This window comes from Hemicordylus capensis, chromosome 6 (genome assembly GCF_027244095.1).
Source record: "Hemicordylus capensis ecotype Gifberg chromosome 6, rHemCap1.1.pri, whole genome shotgun sequence".
Classification (NCBI taxonomy): domain Eukaryota; kingdom Metazoa; phylum Chordata; class Lepidosauria; order Squamata; family Cordylidae; genus Hemicordylus; species Hemicordylus capensis.
In genome coordinates this window covers 143,249,467-143,272,478 of record NC_069662.1, presented here as the reverse complement: position 1 = coordinate 143,272,478, position 23,012 = coordinate 143,249,467, and the positions used below count along the sequence as shown (strand labels likewise).

Below are 23,012 nucleotides of genomic sequence, written 5' to 3'. Positions count from 1 at the left end.
ATAGTATAAGCCATGTTGGGCAAGGGTCAAGAGAACAGGTGGCAGGCCACACTGCTCCAAGTAGCTTGTCCACATCCTCAGAAGTCACAAACTGGAACTGATCCAGCCTGACCACATAAGAGGAGTAGCTGGACACCTCCGATTCTGATACTGCAGTAATTGTGGAGTCTAAATCCAAGCCAGCCCAAATACAAGAGTTTTTATCTGCAAAAAACTCTGAGTCACAGCAGGAAATAGATGGTTCCAAGTTCTGATTCAAGGGAGGAGGGGCACTTACTAGCCCTCTCACAACCCTGAATAACTCCACTAGACGTGAACTTGTGGACGCAATATGGGCTGAAAAGAATTGCTGCGCGGCCCCGTTCGGGAGTTAGATGGCCAGTGCTGTTTTTGCACAATGCTGGCCTGGATCTAACTCCCGGACATAGCCGCATGGCCCAGTTTGGGAGCTAGACCACACACCCCATGTCTGAGGTCAGATGTAGGGGGTGTGGCTAACCCCCATGTCTGACATCAGGCGTAGGGGGCAGGGTGAGCAGGGCTGCCACTGCTGCAGCCAGACACAGGCCGCCACTGGCCTGGCTCTGCTCTGGATCTTTTAAGGACCTAGCAACACCTCTGCCAAGGAGAATGCAGTACTGTCATGCAAAATCTGGTATCAGCAGGTATGTTAAGAATTCTTGTTGCAGCCCCTATAATTTCCTGATGGATCGCCCCTGATGGATTCAGATTTCTGGAGCCTTCAGTTACTACAGTATTGCTATGGGGTCCAACCGTTGGACAGAGTGAACTAGCATGGGGCAGAACAAAAGCAGAGTCCCTTGGGCCTGGTCTAAATGGTAGAGTTCAGAATCAGAGGTGTTAAAGGGGCTGTACCACTTCATTCTGTAGGTGGGAATGGCATTTTGATCAGTCGCGCCTCGGTGTCAAAAACTCTCTGCAAGTGGAAAAGTAGGCGGCTTGGACTACTACCACGTTGCTACGGACAGCCTGGAGGGCCGCAATGTCAACCTGAAGCGTTTCTTTCGCTGGTATAGCAGGGAAGTTTTGTCCTGAACATGCCCGGGTTCACCCTCCGGCCCGGCCTGAGACTTATGTCCGCGCGTGGAAGGGGCCTGCGCGCGCTAGGCGAGGCCCTCAAAGCCGTTAGGCGCCCGCACCGTCTCTGGCGCCCGCGGAGGGGGACGGGGGCGAGCGCGCAAAGAAGCGAGATGCCGCCGCGCGGTTGCCGCACGGACTGTGCGGAGCGGCTCCTGTCGCGGGCGCTGCGGGCCCTCGGCGCCTTGGTGGGCGCCCACCCGTGGCCCTTCCTGCTGGTGCCCTTGGTGGTCACGGTCGCGCTGGGCGCCGGCTTCGTCTTCCTGGGCAAACGAGCCACGACCAATGACCGCGAGGGGCAGTTCACGCCGTACGGGGGCCCGGCCAAGAGAGAGCGCCGCTTCGTCCAGAAACGCTTCCGGACCAACGACCGCGAGCACTTCTCCGCCCAGAGGCTGACCACCGAGGGCGCCTACGCCACCCTCATGGCCGTGGCCGCCCCCGGAGACTCGCTCCTCACCGCGCAGGCTTTCGCCGAGCTGCAGAAGCTGGACGCGGCGGTGCGGGGGCTGCAGGCGGGCGGGCTCTCCTTCGCCCAGCTCTGCGCCCGCAGCAACCGCACCTGCGTCAGCCCCAACCCGCTCCTCAGCCTCGCGCAGAGCTTCCCGGGGGGCATCGAGGCGCTGCTGCCCCGCCTCACCTTCCCGCTCTTCCAGGGCCGGGTTTTCCTGGCCCCTTTCCTGGGGGGCGTCAAGCTGCGCCCGGGAGATGAGCAGGCGCGCCCCGTCGAAGCAGCCAAAGCGCTGCGCCTTGTCTATTATTTGCAGGAGGACCAGCCTCAGCAGCGGAAGAAGAGCAATCGCTGGGTGGAGACTTTCCTGGAGCGCATCCCCGACCTGCTGGCCTCCTTGAACCTCGCCTCCATTCGGGTAAGGCGCATACTCTTGGGGCACGTCGCGTGTTAGGGAAACCAGCCGGTATGCGCCCTTCTGTGTTGTGCGGCGGACCCTGTACCGTTTATTAATTTGTATTATTTTTTATTTCCTTCGTACGTAAACCATTTTGAGAGCATTTTCGCTGGAAAGCAATTTAGTACTGATCGCAGTAGCCGAGCCGGCCCTAGAGCTTTTGGTGTCCTAGCCTAGGCAATGTATGATTTGGGGCACTTGTCACCCCCCACTCAATATGGAGAAAAACGAGAAGTCTGGAATGAACTGGAACTCACCATGACTTGGTATGCAGGGGAAGAAGTCAATTTTTAGTTCATAAATTACTGCATTAAAATATTATTTAAAATAATTATTAAAGCAATTATTTAAATAGGTAATTTAGGAACACAGAGAAAATGAGGGGTGTTTGTGCAGGGCTGTTCCAACCACTACGCTGGCACCCACACCCTCCTAATCTACTTGTACATTTATTTTCAAAGTGTTTCCCCACCTTGGTACTATATTCACTTATTATTCTTTAAAAATTAACTCCTTTCTCCCTTTCTCTGAGAACATTCAGAAATCAGCATCCTGATAACAAACTTGCTTCACAGCAGTGGCGGAGGGAGGCTGCAGCAGCCCCCTAGCCCTGCCCCCCCCCCCCACATCTGACATCAGACACGGGAGGTGTTATTTTGCTCCCAGATGGGGACCTCACGGGAGAGGGAGATCAGCCCGGCTGCATGAGCAGCAAGGCCAGGAGCTGCTCTCCCTGCCTTTCGGTCCCAAACAGGGCTGCGTGGCCCCCGTTTAGGAGTGAAGCAAAGCCCCCTGCATCTGATGTCAGATGTGGGGGGGCAGGGCCAGGGGCTGAGAGGCGCAGCCCCCGAGGGGATGGCCCGGGTTCTTTGAACCCATTTGCCCAATGGTGGCTCCACCCCTGCCCCCCCATAAACACACTCATTTAAAAAACAACAACAACAACAACAACAGTGGAACTTAAAAAGAAAACCTCTGAATTTAGCGTAGTTAGGACTGGGATGTTGAGGCATTGCAGTCCAAGGCAAAATAATTGATTGCTTACACAGTGAAGTAATTAAATTCCCCTCCACAGACTAGAAAAGAAAAATCCCAACAAAGCTCTATAGACAGGCAACTTCACCATTTGCGGCAGCTGGGGGAGCCTTTAATCAACCCAGAAGACTGCATAAAGAAAAGACCATTTCAGCCCACGCAACCCCATCAGTGCTTCTAGAATCCATCGTGGACCTTCCAGGCCTACCGTCTTGTCCCAGCCTTGCTTAAGGCAAGCAGGGTGACTTTCTAATTGCTCTCTCATAAATCAAGGTATTGCTTGAAATAGAGTTTTATCTAGTATGACTAACACTTAAACAAGAAAGAGAGAGGGTGATTCCTGATCTTTCCACTACTCTCACTGCAAATGCTACACCCAGAGTCTTAGCATGCTGCTCCCCTAAGGTGCCTTAGAAGTAAACTCCACTGATTTCAAAGGGACTTTCTTCCAAGTCAGGACAGCATGTAGAAAAAGTAGTCAGAAAAGGATTCCTAAAATGGTAATCTGATGCATTTTTCTGAGAGTAAGTTCCATTAAAATGTAAAGTAAAGTTGTTCCATCTAGTGGATGTCAACTCCTGGCAACCACAGAGCCCTGTGGTTTTCTTTGGTAGAATACAGGAGGGGTTTACTATTGCCATCTCCCCCGCAGTATGAGATGATGCCTTTCAGCATCTTCCTGTATCACTGCTGCCCGATATAGGTGTATCCCATAGTCTGGGAAACATACCAGCGGGGATTCAAACCAGTAACCTCTTGCTCCCTCCCTAGGCAAGTTACTCCCCTGCTGCACCATTAGGTGGCTTCCATTGATATGAGTGGGACTTAATTCTGAATAAACATGTTTAGGCTTGACCTGCAGCAACCACCATTAAACACCTTTTTAAAATGATTCTTTACCTCCCTAAATATTTTAATTAGACACTTCACATTTCTGGTTAGGCTCACAGCCTGTGTGACCATGAGCCTGCAATGTTGGGAAGAGCTACTGAACAGAGAAAAGGGATCACAACATATTTCCTTTAAAACAAACAAACCTTGAGTGTCTTCCAACTCCCTCCTCCTGGAAAGGATTTCTCTTGTCTCCTCATGGTTGCTGGCTCACTGCTTAGCTCTCTGCTGTGCACTCATACCTGATTGATTGCTAGGAATCCATCCAGGCTGGATTAATCCCTAGCAATCTCTAGAAGAAGGTGCACCTGAGCAAGTGGAGGATCTTGTAGACACTGTGAAGCTGGGCAGGGTACTTCAGCAAGGGAATGATAAATAAATCATCTAACTGTGCTGCTAGCTTCAGAGCTTTGTGCAACATTGGCAGGAGGACTGGGCAGGTTGGGGGCGGGGCTGTTTGCTTCCTTCAGCTCAGCTTGATGTGGCACTGATGGACAGCAAACCAGGAAGTGGGCTGCAGGCAAGCAAAACTTGGCAGGAGCAGGTGTTTACTTCCATTCAGCTCCTGTGTTTCACACATTGGCCCACCAGATGCTGCTGGGAAGCTCACAGGCTGGAGCTGAGGGCATGTCCTCTTTCCTGCTGTTACTCCCCTGCAACTGGTATTCAGGGCATCCTGCCTCTGAGGCTGGAGGTGGCCTATAGCCCTCTGACTAGTAGCCGTTGATAGACCTCTCCTCCATGAAGTTATCCAAACCCCTCTTAAAGCCATCCAGGTTGTTAGCTGTCACCACATCTTGGTCGCTGTCACCACATCTGGCACAAGTTGATTGTGCGTTCTAGTGTTATGCGAGAGGAAGAATAATTTCTATCAACTTTCTCCACACCATGCATGATTTTGTAGACCTATATCATGTCTCCCCACAGTCATCTTTTTTCTAAACTAAAAAGCCCCAAGTATTGTAGCCTTGTCTCATAAGAAAGGTACTCTAGGCCCCTGATCATCTTGGTTGCCCTCTTCTGCACCTTTTCCAGTTCTACACTGTCCTTCTTAAGGTATGATGACCAGAATTGTACACAGTACTCCTGAGTGTGGCTGCACCATAGTTTTGTATAAGTGCATTATAGTATTAGCAGCTTTATTTTCAGTCCCCTTCCTAGTGATCCCTAGCATGGAATTGGCCATTTTCACAGCTGCTGCACACTTTGTTATCACTTTCAACGAGCTGTCCACCACAACCCCAAGATCCCTCTCCTAGTCAGTCACCAACAGCTCAGATCCCACCAGCATATATGTGAAGTTGGGGTTTTTTTTTCAGCCAATATGCATCATTTTACACTTGCCAACACTGAACCACATTTGCCTTTATGTCACCCACTCGCACAGTTTGGAGAGATCCTTTTGGATTTCACTACCCTAAATAGTTTGGTGTCATCTGCAAATTTGGCCACCTCGTTGCTTACCCTTACTTCTAGATCATTTATGAATAAATTTAAAAGCACCTGTCCCAGTACTTGTCCCCTTATCCCATGACTGCTAAATTTTCTCAAGAGTCTTTGGTGAGGAACTTTGTCGAAAGCTTTTTGGAAGTCCAGGTATACTATGTCAACAGTATCTGCACACATTTATCCACACATCTGTTGACACTCAAAAAACTCCAAATGTTTGGCAAGGCAAGATTCTTTTGCCAGAACTTGTGTTCTCTTCAGTTGGGCAGGCCTTCCAATTTCTGAAGGAAGTCTTCCTCTTTATAGTTTCCTTGACTTTACCTGTTAGCCATGCTGGCATCCTCCCAGTATTGGTGGTACCTTTCCTCTTTTTTAGTATACATTCTGACCAGTGTTCTCTCTGTTTTTTTTCCATCTGTGTGTGGAATGAGTTTTGTTCTGGTTGGCAGTATCAAAGCAGTGTGCGCACACATGCATTTAGAGTGTGGCCTTCATGATTAAACCTGAGAAGGATCTCAAATTCACTGAGCGGACATCAAAATATGTGTGAGCACATGCGCATGCCTTAGAGGGAACACTGATTCTAACTGGGCTTCTAGTATTGTGGTTTTAAATAAACTCCATGCATTCTGGAGTGAAGTGACTCTCCTGATTTTCCCTTTCAGTGAATTTTCTTTTCACTAAACTCCTCATTTTAGCGAAGTTTCCTCTTCTGAAATTCAAAGTGTCTGTGTTAGACTTGCTTGGTGATTCTCGCCCCACATGTATGCTGAATTTGATTGCACAATGGTCACTGTTCCCTAAAAAGTCCATGACACTGACATCATGCTCCAGGTCCTGGGTGCCACTCAGGATTAAGTCCAAGGTTGCCATCTCTCTGGTTGGTTCTATGACTAAGTGTTCTAGGGCACAGTCATTCAGCATATCTAGAAATTTGACCTCTTTGTCCTTACCTGACTGTAAATTTACCCAGTCTATGTGTGGGTAATTGAAATTGCCCATTATTTATTTATTTATTTATTTATTTATTATTAAAACTTTTATACCGCCCTTCCAAAAGGCTCAGGGCGGTTTACATTAAAACACCATTAAAATCAATTAATAATTAAACAAAAATTATAAGCATAAAACAATGATTAACAATTAAAAACATCATAAAACAACAATTAAATAATCAGAACAATTTAAAAACAAGTTTTAAAAAGCTGAGAAAGCCTGGTTGAAGAGATGTGTTTTCAGGTGTTTTCTGAAAATTGCCAGAGATGGGGAGGATCGTATCTCAGCAGGGAGCGCATTCCACAATCTCGGGGCAGCAGCCGAGAAGGCCCGTCTCTGTGTAGCCACCAAACGAGTTGGTGGCAACTGGAGACGGACCTCCTCAAGTGACCTCAGCGGCCGGCGGGGCTCATAGCGAAGAAGACGCTCTCTTAAATACCCAGGGCCTAAGCCGTTTAGGGCTTTATAAGTTATGACTAGCACTTTGTATTTTGCCCAGAAACCTATTGGCAGCCAGTGTAACTCCATCAACAAAGGAGTAATGTGGTCTCTCCAAGATGACCCAGAGACCAACCTGGCTGCCGCATTCTGAACCAACTGAAGTTTCCGGACTACATACAAAGGCAGCCCCACGTAGAGCGCATTACAGAAGTCCAATCTGGAGGTTACCAACAAATGTACCACTGTTTTGAGGTCATTGATCTCGAGAAACGGGCGCAGCTGGCGTATCAGCCGGAGCTGATAGAAAGCACCCCTGGCCACCACCTCAACCTGAGAAACCAAGGAGAGACGTTGATCCAGAAGTACTCCCAGACTGCGAACCTGTTCCTTTTGGGGAAGTGTGACCCCGTCTAGAACAGGCAGATCAAAAATGTCTCTAGAGTTCCGACCCCGCACAATAAGTACCTCCGTCTTATCTGGATTCAGCTTCAGTTTATTCTCCCTCATCCAGCCCATTACTGATTCCAGGCAGGCATTTAGGGAGGATATGCCAACTCCTGAAGAAGTTGACATGGAGAAGTAGATCTGGGTGTCATCAGCATACTGGTAACACCCAGCTCCAAATCCCCTGATGATCTCTCCCAGCGGTTTCATCTAGATGTTAAAAAGCATTGGAGAGAGTATGGAGCCTTGAGGAACGCCATACTTAAGCTCAGATTTTGAAGAGCAACAATCTCTAATTGACACCACCTGGCACCTGTCCGAAAGGTAGGAGCGGAACCACTGTAAAACAGTGCCTCCCACCCCCAACCCCCTCAGACGTTCCAAAAGGATACTATGGTCGATAGTATCTAAAGCCGCCGAGAGATCCAAGAGGACCAACAGAGTCACACTTCCTCTGTCAATTGCCAATTGGAGATCATCCATCAGGCCGACCAAGGCAGTCTCTTATTACTGCCCTGTCTCTCCTTTTCGCCTCCCTGATTTCCTTCTGCAACGCCCAGTCACTGTCAGTGTTTTGATTCAGAGGGCAATAGCATGTCCCCAGTAGCACATTTCCTTTCAGGCCTTGTATTGTCACCCACAAGGTTTCTGTGCAGTGGTCCCTCTAATTTTTTTCATCTCTGTGTGTGCAGAATGAGTTTTATTCTGGGCGGCAGTATCAAGGTAGTGTGTATGCACTTGCATTCAGAGTGGGGCCTTCCTGATTCAACCTGAGCGGGATCGAAAATGAACTGAGTGGACATCGGAAAACTTGTGAGCGCGCACACATGCGCATGCCTTAGAGGACTGTAGAGGACTCCGGTCCTTCTAGGTTTTCTACCTTGTTAGAGTCTATCCCTTCTTTAATATACAGTGCTACTCCACCTCCAATGCGGGAATGGGACAACTCACTGCAGCCAACTCACTGTGGGACACCGCAACACGGCCGACTCACTGAAGGGACAACTCAGTGCGAATCTCTGACAAACACTTCAAATCAGCTCCCTGCTCTCTCTTCATTCTCCAACAAGCCTGATAGTGCCTTGTACTTCAAAGCAGTTCCCTGCTCTCTCTTTGCAAACAAACAGCCCGCTGCGCACTTCAGGTGCCCCGCACTTCGAAACAGTTCCCTGCTCTATCGGGATGGGAGGTGGGCGGAGGAGTCGGAGAGCAGCCCGCTCCTGCCAGCAACCAGCGGACATGCAATTATTACTTTGTGTCTGCTGGTTGCTGGCTGGAGAGAGAGCTGGGAACTGCTTTGAAGTGTTTTTGGGGATTCACATTAAGTTGTCCGTGCAGTGAGTTGGCCGTGTTGAGGTGTCCCACAGTGAGTTGGCCACAGAGAGTTTTCCTAGACCCCTCCAATGTGCCCCTCCTTGTCCTTTCTGTAGAGTTTATATCCAGGGATAACAGTGTCCTTCTGATTCTCACTGTTCCACAATGTTTTTGCTATTCCCACTATATCTATTTCTTAGTTAGCAACCAAGCAATCCAGCTCACCCATCTTGGCTCGGAGGCTTCTGGCATTGGCATATAAGCACCTATACACTGAATCTCTTACTTGGTGTGTGCTATTACTCTTTTAGCTCTTTGATCTCTTTGACTAGCTAGCACAGCCCTCTGTCTGCTCTTTATGTGTGTCTGCTCTGTCCCCTTCTGTATTATCTGAATATTTTACACCCTCGCACCTTAAGGGATGGCATTTGCCGAACCAGATACTGCCCAACTCCTGTAGGCTATTCCCCAGGTGTAATTTTAAAAGCTGGTCTGTGACCTTTTATATTTTAAGTGCCAACAGTCTGGTTCCATTCTCTTGTTTCAAGAGCAGCCTGTCCCTTTTGTACAGGTTTTGCTTGTCCCAAAATGTATCCCAGACAAATCTAAACCCCTCCTTGCAGTACCAACATCTCATCCATGCATTGAGACCCCTCAGCTCTGTCTGTCTACTGACCCTGCGCATGGAACAGGTAGCATTTCTGACAATGCTACCCTGGGGGGTCCTGGACTTCAATATGCTACCTATCAGCCTAAATTTGGCTTCCAGGACCTCCCTACTGCATTTCCCAACATCGTTGGTGTCAGCATGCACCACGATAGCTGACTTCTCCCAGCACTGCCTAACAGCCTATCTAGACGCTACGTGATATCCACAACCTTCGCACCAGGTCACCGTACATTCTACCAGTGGGACACAGACCCATCTCTTTTAACGTCTAATGATTGAATCGCCCACTGCAAGGAGGCCCTTACCCCACTGTGCGACAGGAAATGGGCTCATCATTCACAGCAGGGGTCCCTTCTAGAGCAGCTCCCACTTCCTCAGACTGATGTCCTCCTTCCCTGAGACCTTCATTCTCCCTGACAGCAGAGGAGCTATCAGCCTTGGATGAGATGCCTCTACCACATCCCCGAAGGTCTCATTCACATACCTCTCTGAGCTTTTTCAGATTCTCCACCTTGGTCTCAAGGAAATGAACTTGTTCCCTGAGAGCCAGGAGCTCGTTGCACTTAGCACACACCCATGACTTCTGCCCATGGAGCAAATAGGCATACATGCAAAACTCTATGGAATACACTGAGAAGTGCCCCTTCCCCTGCTGACTTTCTAGCTTCATAACTGGTTTTGTTGGCTGTTTAGAGAATTTGGAGATTGTTTATTAGTAAGTTAGGTCTTAGCTGTATTGGTCAGCTATTTAACTGTTCAAACTTCCTTTCTCAAGAATATGAAGGGGGGAGTAGTACTTACCTTCTCTTCCCACTGGGCTCCTTGTGATCAAGGGTACTTGTTTCAAGCTCCCCTGCACACTTCCACGCAAAACTCCAGGACCCTGTTTACTATCCCTGTTGGCTAAGCTCCCTAGCCTTCACCTTATATAGAGAGTAGGCTTCAAACTGAAACAGGCATGTGGCACACAAGAATGTGGCCCCTTCCAACAGGTGCGACTCACTACAGCCCTAGCTGACTCTTCCCTCTGTCCCTCTCCAGGCAGAGAGAAAGAACAATTGAATGCCACAGAGCCCCCAGAGCAAGCCATGGCAAATGCTAGCCCTGGCAACACACACACACACACACACACACACACACACACACTTTTCCCTTAAAGAGAAACCAACCAGCCCCTCAAAATCTCCCTTCCTCCTGTTTGTTTGAAGAAAAAAGAGTTGTTGTTTTATGTAGAAAAGCTTGCTTACCTTCCTGAATCTGCTTGTGCTCTTCCCAGAGTAGGCTTCAAACTGTTTCTCTGTTCTAGCTGGCCTCGTTCACAATGCTTTTAGTTAAAAGAAATATTCCTATATGTTTTCAATTTGTCTTAATTTTAAATCAAGGTGATTTAAAACATTCCACCATTATTCTTTTACATCAGGCTATATTAAACTCATTTATCAAATGAGGAAGTTGAATGCTAAATTTTTTTTATATCCTCCCAAAACCATTTGGGGAAAATAGGACTGATGAATTTATAGTAGATTTTCTAGATTAGGAAATTAATTTATTTTGGAAATTCTAATGTTGATTTTTTAAAAATCTATTGGGGAAACTGCTAAGGACTGCATCATAGCTTTATACTTTTGAGAGCAGCTTCTTATGCCTTTAGAGAGAAAGTATTTAACAAGTGGTTTTTTATTTCTTCTCTCCTGGCAGGTGGCTTATTTTTCCTCGCAGTCACGACAGCAAGAGTATGACGAAGTTATGAAAACTCTGGTCCCATTGTTTATTGCTGCATACATCTTAATAATAACCTATTCAGTTGTATCATGTTTAAGGTAATTGTTGGGGGAGGAAGTAGGAATTACGTTTATCCTGGCATCTTGTAATTTATTTATTTATTTTATATCCCGCCAGGCTCCAGGCAATGCACAAAAACAAAAAAGAACAGCTATTAAAACAAGAAATTAAAAATCTAACACATTCAAAAATTACAGCAATTAAAAAACCCAAACAGCAATTAAAATTTTTTAAACATTCAAAAATTACAGCATGTAAAAAAACTAAACAATAATTAAAAATTTAAAACTCAGAAATTACTAAAAGCCTGGCTTTAAAAATGTGTCTTAAGGGCTCTTTTGAAGGCTGGTAAAGATGTTAAACCATGAATGTCTACAGGGAGTGCATTCCACAGCCTAGGAGCGATTACAGAGAAGGCCCGTTCCCAAATCACCACCAGACAAGCTGGCCATATACAGAGACGGACCTCTCTCAATGATCATAATGTGCGGTGGGGATCATGTAGAAGGAGGCACTCTCCCAAGTAACCCCTAATTATGTTTGTTTCTCATTAAATTTGCCACATACAAAAAAGTCCACAACTGAATATCTGTTAAGCAAACTAAAAAATACTGTATATAGTTGCATTTTTTTAAGCCACTGGCAAATAGCAGTTGCTTGTTAAAGATCAAAGAAAATTTTATTTATTTATTTATTTATTTATTTCAGTTATATAATTAAGTCAACAATTGTGCAGCTAGAGGAGCCATCAGGCTCCAAAGGGCATTGTAGTCCATGATGACTCCCAGCTGTTGTAAGCACTACCATTGTGCATCAGTCTGGATCTGCACTTCAGCTGTTATACAGCTGTGGACTATTAATGTGAAGGAGCCGGGGATATCTCAAGGGTAGGGCTTTCAAATACTGAGGGATGGTTTGATCATTTACCTGATCTGAACACCTCTGATTGATATATACATATATAGATAGATAGATAGATAGATAGATAGACACACACACACACACACACACACACACATACATATATATATATACACACACACACACACACACACAGTGAGGGAAATAAGTATTTGATCCCCTGCTGATTTTGTCCGTTTGCCCTCTGACACAGCTGTGAGAGACGGAATAACAACAAACCAACCTTCAAAAGCCCAGTGCCCAAAAGTCAGTGATGGATTTGCATTGTAGTGAGGGAAATAAGTATTCGATCCCCTATCAACCAGCAAGATTTCAGGCTCCCAGGTGTCTTTTCACTATATGCAGGTAATGAGCTGAGATGAGGAACACCCTCTGTAAGGGAGTGCTCCTAATCCCAGCTTGTTACAGAACCTGTATAAAAGACACCTGTCCATAGAAGCAAGCAATCACTCAGCTTCCAAACTCACCACCATGCCCAAGACCAAAGAGCTGTCGAAGGATGTCAGGGACAAGGTTGTAGACCTGCACAAGGCTGGACTGGGCTACAAGACTATCGCCAAGCAGCTTGGTGAGAAGGTGACTACAGTTGGCACGATAACTCGCAAATGGAAGAAGCACAAAATAACTGTCAATCTCCCTTGGTCTGGGGCTGCACGCAAGATCTCACCTCGTGGAGTTGCAATGATCATGAAAATGGTGACAAAGCAGCCCAGAACTACACGGGGGGAACTTGTCAATGATCTCAGGGCAGCTGGAACCATAGTCACCAAGAAAACAATTGGTAACACACTACGCCGTGAAGGACTGAAATCTTGCAGTGCCCGCAAGGTCCCCCTGCTCAAGGCAGCACATGTACAGGCCCGTCTGCAGTTTGCCAACGCACATCTGAATGATCCAGAGGAGAACTGGGCGAAAGTGTTGTGGTCAGATGAGACCAAAATCGAGCTCTTTGGCATCAACTCAACTCGCCGTGTGTGGAGGAGGAGGAATGCTGCCTATGAGCCCAAGAACACCATCCCCACTGTCAAACATGGAGGTGGACACATTATGCTTTGGGGGTGTTTTTCTGCTAAGGGGACAGGACACCTTCACCGCATCGAAGGGACAATGGACGGGACCATGTACCGTCAGATCTTGGGGGAGCACCTCCTTCCCTCAGCCAGGGCATTAAGAATGGGTCGTGAATGGGTATTCCAGCATGACAATGACCCAAAACACACAGCCAAGGCAACAAAGGAGTGGCTCAAGAAGAAGCACATGAAGGTCCTGGAGTGGCCCAGCCAGTCTCCAGACCTTAATCCCATAGAAAATCTGTGGAGGGAGCTGAAGGTTCGGGTTGCCAAACATCAGCCTCGAAACCTTTCTGACTTGGAGAGGATCTGCAAAGAGGAGTGGGACAACATCCCTCCTGGGTTGTGTGCAAACCTGGTGGCCAACTACAAGAAACGTCTGACCTCTGTGATTGCCAACAAGGGTTTTGCCACCAAGTACTAAGACATCTTTTGTGAAGGCATTGAATACTTATTTCCCTCACTACAATGCAAATCCATCTCTGACTTTTGGGCACTGGGCTTTTGAGGGTTTGTTTGTTGTTATTCCGTCTCTCACAGCTACAATAAACCTACCATTCCAATTATAGCCTGGTCATTTCTGTGTCAGAGGGCAAATGGACAAAATCAGCAGGGGATCAAATACTTATTTCCCTCACTGTATCTCCTATATAATAAAATGCTTGGTGTCTGCGTCCGTGTCTTTTTCGGGTGTTCTGCGCATGCGTGGTGCGCGTGCGCAGATCACACCGAGAGAGACACGGACGCAGGCGCCGGCCAAGCCGGCCGAGGCGCGGGGGAGGCCGAAGAAGGTGGAGGAGGCAAGGGCTGCCAATGGCAAGGGCTGCTGGTCTATAGGTGGGTGGGCGGGCGTCCCGGGAGCGCTGACGTAAGATGGCGACGGCGTTGGGGGAGGGGAGGCGGAGGAGGGGATGGCGGTTCCCGTGGCTGTCGCAAGACTCGGGTTGTGGAGGAGGCGGCGGCAGGCCAGGCCGTGAGGCGGAGGCGGTGGGCCAGGCCACGAAGCAGCGGAGGCGGCAGGCCAGGCCGTAAGGCAGTGGCGGGCCAGGTCGTGAGGCGGCGGCCGGGCCCGGCCAACCAAGGCAGCCAGGCCGCAGATGTGAGGAGGGGGCAGGGGCGGCCCAGCCCGGCAGCGTGGCAATGGCCGCGGAGGCGTGGGGAAGGCTGGGCCCGGGCCCACTAGCGGGCAGGAGGACTGGCCCAGCTGGCGGCGGCAGGTGCGGAGGGGGGACTGAGCCTGCTGGCGGCGGCAGCCGCAGCGGGGGGACTGGGCCCCCTGGCGGCAGCTGCCGCGGCGGGAGAACTAACCCCGCTGGCGGCGGCTGCCACGGCGGGGAGACTGAGCCCGCTGGCGGTAGCGGCTGCGGTGGGAAGACTGAGCCCGCTGGCGGGCCCGGCCCGGCCCGGCAGCGTGGCGAAGGAGGCGGAGGCGGGGGGATGGCTGGCCCCGGGCCCACTAGCGGCCAACACAACTCTCCCAGCGCCGGTCTGGAGGAGGCGGCGTCGGCAAAAGTCAAACCGAACGCTGGGCCCCGGGTGGCTCCGGATCAGCTGGCCCCCGTGGCGGGCTCAGCACTCGCCTCTCAGCCACCGCCGGCAGCTCACGCCCAGCAGGAGCGTTCGTGCAGCAGAGCTTTCATCCTGGACAAGTGAGTGAAGTTACCGGGTGGGTGGGTGGTGGGTGCCTGCCTGCCCCAAAAGTCTACTAGCGCCTGTTAATTTAACGGGCTTAAAGTTACTAGTATATATCCTCTATAATAAAAGGCTAAGTGCAAGTCCATGCCTTTAGAACGTTGGGGTCTGCGTCCGTGTCTCCCTGGGCTGTTCTGAGCCAGAACAGTCCGAGGGAGACACGTCCGCCGACACCAGGTTGAAATTAGTGTTGAAATACCATGTTGGCCAAAATTGCCCTTCACGATTTCCGCCGCGGCCGTCACCTGCCCGCTCTCCCAGCTGCCCGAGTCCTCCTCTCCCAGCCCCACAGGTGGCCATTTTGCCCAAATCGTTGTCCTGATCACATGAAAAAAATTGCGGCCGCCGGCCACCCTCCCAGCTGCCCGAGTCCTTCTTACCCCGGCTCGCGTCAGTCGGGCGATGAAAGTCCATAATTTGAGAGGGAGAGAGGAGCTCGCAAACAGAGCTCCTCTCTGTGCAAAGGCTCTGCCCTAACTGGCGCTATGGACGCAAAGGACGCAATAGGCGTCCTTTGCGCCCAAAGCGCCAGTTTGGGAAGAGGCTTTGCAGAGAGAGGAGCTCTGCTTGCGAGCTCCTCTCTCCCTCTCAAAATATGGACTTTCATCGCCCGACTGACGCAGGCCGGGGATGAGGAGGACTTGGCAGTTGGGAGGGCGTGCGGGCGGTCGGCCGCAGCGGCATTTACATGGGCTGATTTGGCCCTTAATCATGTGGGGGGGGTCGCCACTCTGGAGAGCCCAGAATCAGCAATGGCGGGTCCAGCCCGGCGCCCAAGCCAGGTGGCGCGGCCGCGGCAGGTGGGGGGGGGGATCCGCTAGCGCCCGTTATTGTAACGGGCTAAAAAACACTAGTATATATATATAGAATTCTGTTCATAGCTCAATATCATTTGTATCCTATAATATCATAGCTCGATGTCATTTGTATGTCAGGTGTTTTTTTTCTGCTGAGGGCAGGAGTTCTGCTGAGGGCAGGAACAATATTCGATGCTTATTGGGAGGGTGCCACTGAACAAACCAAGCCCTGATCCTGTTTGCAGAGCAAAGGATGGCAGAGATGTGGTATAGGGGCCTTGTAATGATATGAAGTGAAAGTGCCTGCCATATGTACGAGTCACAAGTAGCTCAGGACATAATCTTTCTTATAGCTCAGAGCTGCACTGCTTTGGCGCTCAAGCTGTTTTTGAACTATGACTCCCATCATCCGCAGCCACAGTGGCTAATAGTCAAGGATTATGAGAGTTTTAGTCCAGCATCTGCATGAGGGATGAAGTTGTGCAGCCCCGCTCTAACTTGAGTGGAAGTTGTTTGAATGTCAGCTTTGGTCTTTGAAAGTAATTAAATTCATCTTTCTTGTGGCTGTGGAGAAAGCAAGACTTCAAAATATGGTCATTGCTGTGAGCCAGCGTGGTGTAGTGGTTAGAGTGCTGGACTAGGACCAGGGAGACCCGGGTTCAAATCCCTATTCAGCCATGAAACTTGCTGGGTGACTCTGGGCCAGTCACTTCTCTCTCAGCCTAACCTACTTCACAGGGCTGTTGTGAGGAGAAACTTAAGTATGTAGTATACCGCTCTGGGCTCCTTGGAGGAGGAGCGGGATATAAAAATGTAATAAATAAATAAAATAAACCTAGTTTAGAATAAAGAGAGAGCAATTAGTGCACGTACCTTCCAACTCAGAATTAGGGATATGCACAAAATTTGCACGAATCTATTCGAATTTGAATCTCTTCATTCTCTGATGCTGGGATCAAGGACATCTCTATGGGTTATTCCCCTCATGTACTCCAAAGCAGGACAATTTTGCTGCCCACCTTAGCCTTTCCATGATGAGCGACGAGGCTCCCAAAGTCTCCCCTTGTTCTCTCTCTCCGCCTTTCTCTGAGGCATGCTGGGCCACTCTGCTGCGAGTTTCACAGCCCAAGGGCAGGAAAGTCGCGGCGGCCTTGTCAGCGTTTTGACCAGGTGGCGTTTTAGTGGCCAGACCAACGCTTGTGGTGAAGGCAATCTAGGGACTCTGGTAGCCAATGGAAGGCTGCTTTTCCCTTTCCACTTTGACAGCAGTATCATCTTACAAGCTCCTGTGTGTTCCATGGCAGGAGGGAGAAGAAACAGTAGAGAGGCTGGAGAAAAGATTGGGAAATCTGAGGGAAGGTTCTTTTTTTCTTTTTTTTTAATTTTAGAGGTAGAAACACAGACAATAAGGAAGGACAAAACAGGACCAAGAAAAGGTGGGTTGAAGCTGCAGAAAATATAAGGAAATACTCAGAAAGATATTTTAGAGCAGCCTGGAGCTACGCAGGAAAGGAAGAATTTTGGCGGGGCTATCCCCCTCAGGCTCAAGTAGGCATGTATTTTTCATTAGCTAATCAAAATTGTCCTGCCTTGGAGCACGTGAGGGGAATAATCCATAGAGATCTCCTTGACTCCAGTATCAAGAAACCTTGATGGTAAGTAAACCAATGCTCTGATTTAGAACCATTGAATAGAGAGGCGATTCATTTGAATAGATTCAAATTCAGCCAACCTCAAATCAAATTCTGCCGAATTTGAACAAGTGTTTGGCCGAATGCAAATCGATTTGAACGAATCTCCACTCTATTCAATGGTTCCAAACTGAACTGATTCGAATTCCATTCAAATTTGAATCTATTTGTGTGAATTTTGTGCACATTCCTAACTCAGAATCTAATTAAGTGTAGCACTTCCCAGCACTTTCCCCACTGAGCTTTTAAGAGAGATCTTTATCTTTCTTAAAGGGACCTCCTAACACAGAGAAAAGAACAGTACTGTGCAATGGTCGGCACAGTGAGAAATGGCTCTCATATTGAAGATTTTTTGTCAGAGTGGCCTCACTTTAAAAATAGTGAAGATCACTGAACTGGATTGCTTTTCATCTGTTTTACAGACTAGACTGTGTACGGACAAAAGTGTGGGTTGCAGTATTTGGAGTGCTGTCATCAGGCTTATCTGTGCTCAGCAGCTTTGGATTATTGTTCTATTGTGGGGTGCCATTTGTTGTCACAGCTGCAAATGCACCATTTATTATACTTGGTAAGTGTGCTCAAATGTTTAAACATTTATGCCTATCAGTTAGGTTCTGGTCTGGACAGGGATATCTAAATAACCATGAGAAAGTAGACCGCCCAACCATTTATACATCTTAACTCTTGAGAAAAATAGATTTTTCTGTGCTTCTTTCTCAAGATAATCCTTCTAATTGTCACTTCTGCTGTTTTATTTTCTTTTTCCATATACAGCTGTTTTGTTTGTTTTCTTTTATTTGCATACCACATTTATGCTTAGTATTCCAGGCAATTTATAGTTGACAATTCTAGTTACAATATCAGGTTGGACTAACTGCCATTTGGCTCCTTCCCTCTCGGTACAGAGCAAGGAGGCACTGATGCAAGAGATCAGCCTTACAGAACTTCCCAACTAACTTGACCAGTGCAGCTGGGAAGTGGCAATTTTTGACACTCTCCTGTTGCCCAGGAAACCCTCTATGCCACCCAAATCTGTGTCTCTAATGGCAATGCAACCAACCTCAGGGATAGGTTGTAAACTGCCCTGAGCCATTTTTGGAAGGATAGTATATAAATTAGATAGATAGAATATTTTTGAGTGGCACAGAGGGCTTCCTATAGAAGGCGAGGACAACAGAAATTGCTGTTTCCCCACTGCACTGATGGAGTTATTTGGGAAATTCTGTTGGGCTGCTCTCTCTCTGCACTGGTGCTTCCTTGCTCCGTATATCAGCCATTGTATTTGGCAGTAGCTATTTCACCAGATTATTATGCAACTTCATTACATAACCGCATAAAAGTATTGGTTCCTAAATTTTCTTTTCCTTCTCCTTCCTTTAAGAGACTCAATATAGAGAGTAAAAGGAAAAAAAGGTAATTTAGATACCAAGCTTTAATACCGCTACTTATTGAAGGTGCACAATGTCCGAGTAGAATGGCCATTTCAAGACAGGGTTCGTGAAGTGGAGGAGTCAAGTAACAGTTGGTCCCAACTGAACTAATGGATGTAGGAAGATAGAATTCACTGTTTAATTTTTTTTAATTCTTATTTTATCCAGCTGCTTCCCTTTATCCTCAGCTTCCCTCCCATCTTCTTCCTCCACAGAACTAGACACTGCCTTGTCTGACTTATAGTCCGAAGCTCTAATCTCTGTCATAGATCAAACTGGAATCAGTTAGTGCATCAGGCTGCAGTTTGTTCCTTGTGCACTATATTGAAATATGTTGATTCTTTAAGATTCCCAGAGTGATTATTATTTACTGCAAAGCATGCCATTCCTTTGTATATTATTTACCTTTCCATATTTTACATCACACTGATATGTTGTCTTTTTCACCATCTTCAGGGGTAGGTATTGACGATATGTTCATTCTCGTGTCCTGCTGGCAGCGGACAAAAGTGAAGGACACTGTTGAAAATCGGATGGCTGACACTTATGCAGAGGCAGCTGTGTCCGTTACTATTACGACCCTTACGGATGTTTTAGCCTTCTACATTGGAACTGCAAGTGCATTTCCAGCAATTACATCATTTTGCATCTATACAGGCACAGCCTTCATTTTCTGCTACCTCTATAACCTCACATTCCTTGGGGCTATCCTTGCTCTAAATGGTAAAAGAGAAGAAAGCAACAGACATTGGCTTACATTTATGAAGGTGGAATATGAGATTCAGCATTCTCACGGCTATTTGTATAACAGGTGTTGCACTGGAGGATATTTTGATGAGGTCACTGGAGCAGAGCTTGAACATCCCATGAATATATTCTTTGGAAAATATTATGGTCCTTTCCTTATGCACACTTGGTCCAAGGTGTTGGTTGTGCTCCTATACCTCCTGTACCTGGGTGGTAGTATTTATGGATGCACCCAGATTGAAGAAGGTATAGATGTTCGAAATCTAGTTAATGATTATTCTTATGTCATTCAGTATTATAACTGGAACAATGAATATTTTTATGAGTATGGGCCAAGGGTTATGGTAGTCGTTACTAAAAGCATACACTACTGGGATTCATCTGTTCGTGCAGACCTTGAAGACTGTATGAAGTCAGTGGAAAGTTCATCCTATGTCCACGACACTTTCTCAGTGTCATGGCTGAGAACTTATGAAGCTGCTGCTAAAGGCATGTCCCTAAATATAGATGACCGTGATGCTTTCATTGGTAGTTTATCTGCTCTATTTCAAATTAATGCAGAGTTCCAGTGGGATATTAGTTTTAGTGCCACGGAAATATATGCTTCGCGTTTTTATGTACAGACAATCAATGTTACTACTGCGGTTGATGAGAGACATCTTTTAAACGAACTACGAGACTTTGCTAAAAAGTGTAAGGTGCCATTACTGGTTTATAATCCAGCTTTTATATACTTTGATCAGTACCTTGTGATAGTTTGGAACACCATTCAGAATGTTCTTATTGCTTCTGGAGCTATGCTATTTGTTTCCTTGCTGTTCATTCCAAATCCTGTATGCTCTTTATGGGTAACGTTTGGTATTGCATCTGCTATTGTCGGTGTGACTGGTTTTATGGCACTTTGGAAGGTCCGTCTTGACTTTGTGTCCATGATCTGCCTGGTTATTTGCATAGGGTTCTCAGTAGACTTCTCTGCTCATATTTCTTATGCTTTTGTATCCAGTGAGAAACCAGAAGTGAATGACAAGGCAGTGGATGCTCTTTACCGACTTGGTAGTCCTATTGTACAGGGAGCTGTTTCCACTGTCGTGGGAGTTCTAGTGCTGTCTATGGCAACGACTTACCTCTTCAGAACCTTTTTTAAGATAATGTTTATGGTTATTTTGTTTGGAGCTGCTCATGGTCTAATGTTTATTCCTGTGTTTTTAACGTTCTTTGAGGTTTGTGTTAGATTTCCAAAAGCAAAAGTAGAAATACAAGAATAGTAATAAAAAAGAATACTACAAAAACTCCCCTAGTGTTAATATTTCCTTTATGAAATTGTCTGCTTAAGAAACAACTACCTTCACTTTTTTATAACATTTTAAAAATTATTAAATCATTCTTATACAAATAAATAATGCATATGCAATTTCCAATAAGCCAAAAAGTATTTCCAGCGAGGGAAAATACATAAAAACAGCAACCTTCACTTTAATGGGATGTAGATTGCCCAAGATGGCTCCATTACACATGGAAGCCACGAGGTCTAAGAGTTAAACTGGATGTTGCGTAATTATGTGCATTTTTTGACTTTGCATATGTGTGTGTTTGTTAATTTCAATAGCAGCTACTATTATGGTCAAATTGACCTTTTATATCTGTAAATGGTATTTTAAGCCTTTTCCCATCTCCATGAGTAATCCTCAGTTTTGCAGTGTTGGCTTAAGATGACAGAGGTGAGTGTATGTTATTGTAAATAATTGCTTTGTGGGGCCTCAATCCAGATTGGAACAGGGGTGTGGGGTGGTGCTTTAACCCTTTGTTCCTGCTGAAGTCTTTCCCAATTGGGGTCACCCACTCCTCGTAACTGCTCCTCCTGTCCAAGAGAAAAACACTCACTGGTGCTGTGGGAGTTTTCCTTTCAGTGCCAACTGTGGGGAAACTTGATTCAGATCAGGATTGCAACTGGGTAAAAACATCAGCCACAGTATCTATTTGGTTTGGGCCTCTGTGTTGTTGGTGCTCCGGGATGTTAACTCCATCACTACAAAATTGAGGTTTACTCATGAAAGACTTCTGTTCCTATTGGCAGAAGCTTTAAAAATACCATAGCAAAACATTAAATGTTCATTTGAGCTCAGTCAGATTGAAATACTTGGTCTGATTTCAGAAATACCCAGCTTCTAGTTATTGATGTTTTAGAAAACTCTTCAAGCAGAAGTTTTGAGTATACCTTGCGAATTCATATGTACTACTTTATTTGGCAAGACTGTAAATAAAAGGCACTTTCAGAGACCTGTATTTTGTCTCATGGATAGATCAGGCAACCAGTTGATGCCTCATTCATTTGGTCATAAAATCATGGATGCATGGTGATGTGGAATGGGAAAGGACATGATAGACTTGAAGGCCAAGTTCATACGTACACTCTTAACCACGGTTATAGTTGGCCAAGGTAACTGCAGTTTCATTCATTCATTCATTCATTCATTCATTTGATTTCTATACCACCCTTCCAAAAATGGCTCAGGGCAGTTTACACAGAGAAATAATAAATAAATAAGATGGCTCCCTGTCCCCAAAGGGCTCACAATCTAAAAAGGAACATAGGATAGACACGAGCAACAGCCACTGGAGGTCCTGTGCTGGGGGTGGATAGGGCCAGTTACTCTCCCCCTGCTAAATAAAGAGAATCACCACATTAAAAGGTGCCTCTTTGCCAAGTCCAGTATGGACTTGGACGCACAAAACTATGACTGTGGGCTAAAGGTTAACTCCATTTTGCACCACCAAACTCCAAGTGGGACCTTCACTTTTCTCAAAGCTTTGCCACCAACAACTCCGGTTTTGCCACCAAAGTTCAACTGCAGATTCAGCTATAACCATGGTTTCACGCCCATTTCCAAACCCCAGTTATAGAGGCAGCAGCACAGACACGCCTGAGGACGTGGCTGCTCCATAAGTTCAGCACTTCTCGCTAGCATCTGCTCAGAAAACCAGCCACACACCCCTCCTGTCAGCCATACTATAGAGTTGCCAAACTGCAGGGACACCAACACTCCCCATCTCAGACTGGTCAGCCTGTCAAGCCACACAGTTGCTCGGGGGCACCCCACATCCCCACTCCTTCCCTTTCTTCCCCCACCCAGCAAGTGGTAGGGTGAGGGCACGAGAGGCCAGGATGGGCACTCAGTGTTTTGTTCCCTGAGAAAAGGAGCAACAGTTATATATATTCACAAGGACAAACACTCCAAGTGGCAGCACAAGCAGGGCACCCCATCATGGCTCCAGGAGCGGGGCAAATGGCTGGGGAGGGATACAAAAGGCAGACCAAGCAGGAAGGCTGCAGCAGCCATGTTCTATTCTTTTCACGGAACGGTTGGGGAAGGAGGGCCCAGCCCCTTCCCCTTTAGGGGGTTCGTGATCAAGTCCAGTCACCAGGGTCAGTCTTGGTGCAACTAAAATACTTCTTCAAGGATTCAGTCACCTGACCCAGGACTCAGTGGCCAGGCATGAGAGTGAAAGACCATGTGGACACCCCAAGACAACGCAGGAGAAGGACCATCAGGGGGGAGAGGAGAGAATTGCCTGGACAAATCTGCTATGATGCCAGAAGGCAAAACCTCCCTGTCCTCCGCTAAAACCTCCCTCACG

At 47.1% G+C, this 23,012-nt stretch overlaps 1 protein-coding gene across 2 annotated transcripts; it reads left to right on the top strand.

Annotated features, from left to right (window-relative positions):
* Positions 1-519: 519 nt before the first annotated feature.
* LOC128331462 (patched domain-containing protein 3-like) lies at positions 520-21,653 on the top strand. 2 transcript variants are annotated; one of them, XR_008310309.1, is made up of 5 exons: positions 520-665; positions 892-1,967; positions 3,082-3,314; positions 10,945-11,066; positions 17,622-17,634. XR_008310309.1 is itself a non-coding variant. In XM_053264919.1 (5 exons), the coding sequence occupies exons 2-5, from the start codon at positions 1,059-1,061 to the stop codon at positions 20,639-20,641; spliced, it is 2,733 nt and encodes a 910-aa protein (XP_053120894.1). In that variant the 5' UTR covers positions 524-665; positions 892-1,058; the 3' UTR covers positions 20,642-21,653. The 2 variants fall into 2 exon arrangements, 1 of the variants encoding a protein (XP_053120894.1); XM_053264919.1 differs by lacking the exon at positions 3,082-3,314 and adding an exon at positions 19,086-21,653 and having other exon boundaries at positions 524-665; positions 17,622-17,767.
* Positions 21,654-23,012: the final 1,359 nt, after the last annotated feature.

Coding starts and splice junctions, on each gene's coding strand:
- LOC128331462 (XM_053264919.1), top strand. CDS start 1,059: ATGCCCGGGTTCACCCTCCGGCCCGGCCTGAGACTTATGTCCGCGCGT. Junction 1,968..10,944: donor TGAACCTCGCCTCCATTCGG/GTAAGGCGCATA, acceptor CTCTCCTGGCAG/GTGGCTTATTTTTCCTCGCA. Junction 17,768..19,085: donor TGCACCATTTATTATACTTG/GTAAGTGTGCTC, acceptor CACCATCTTCAG/GGGTAGGTATTGACGATATG.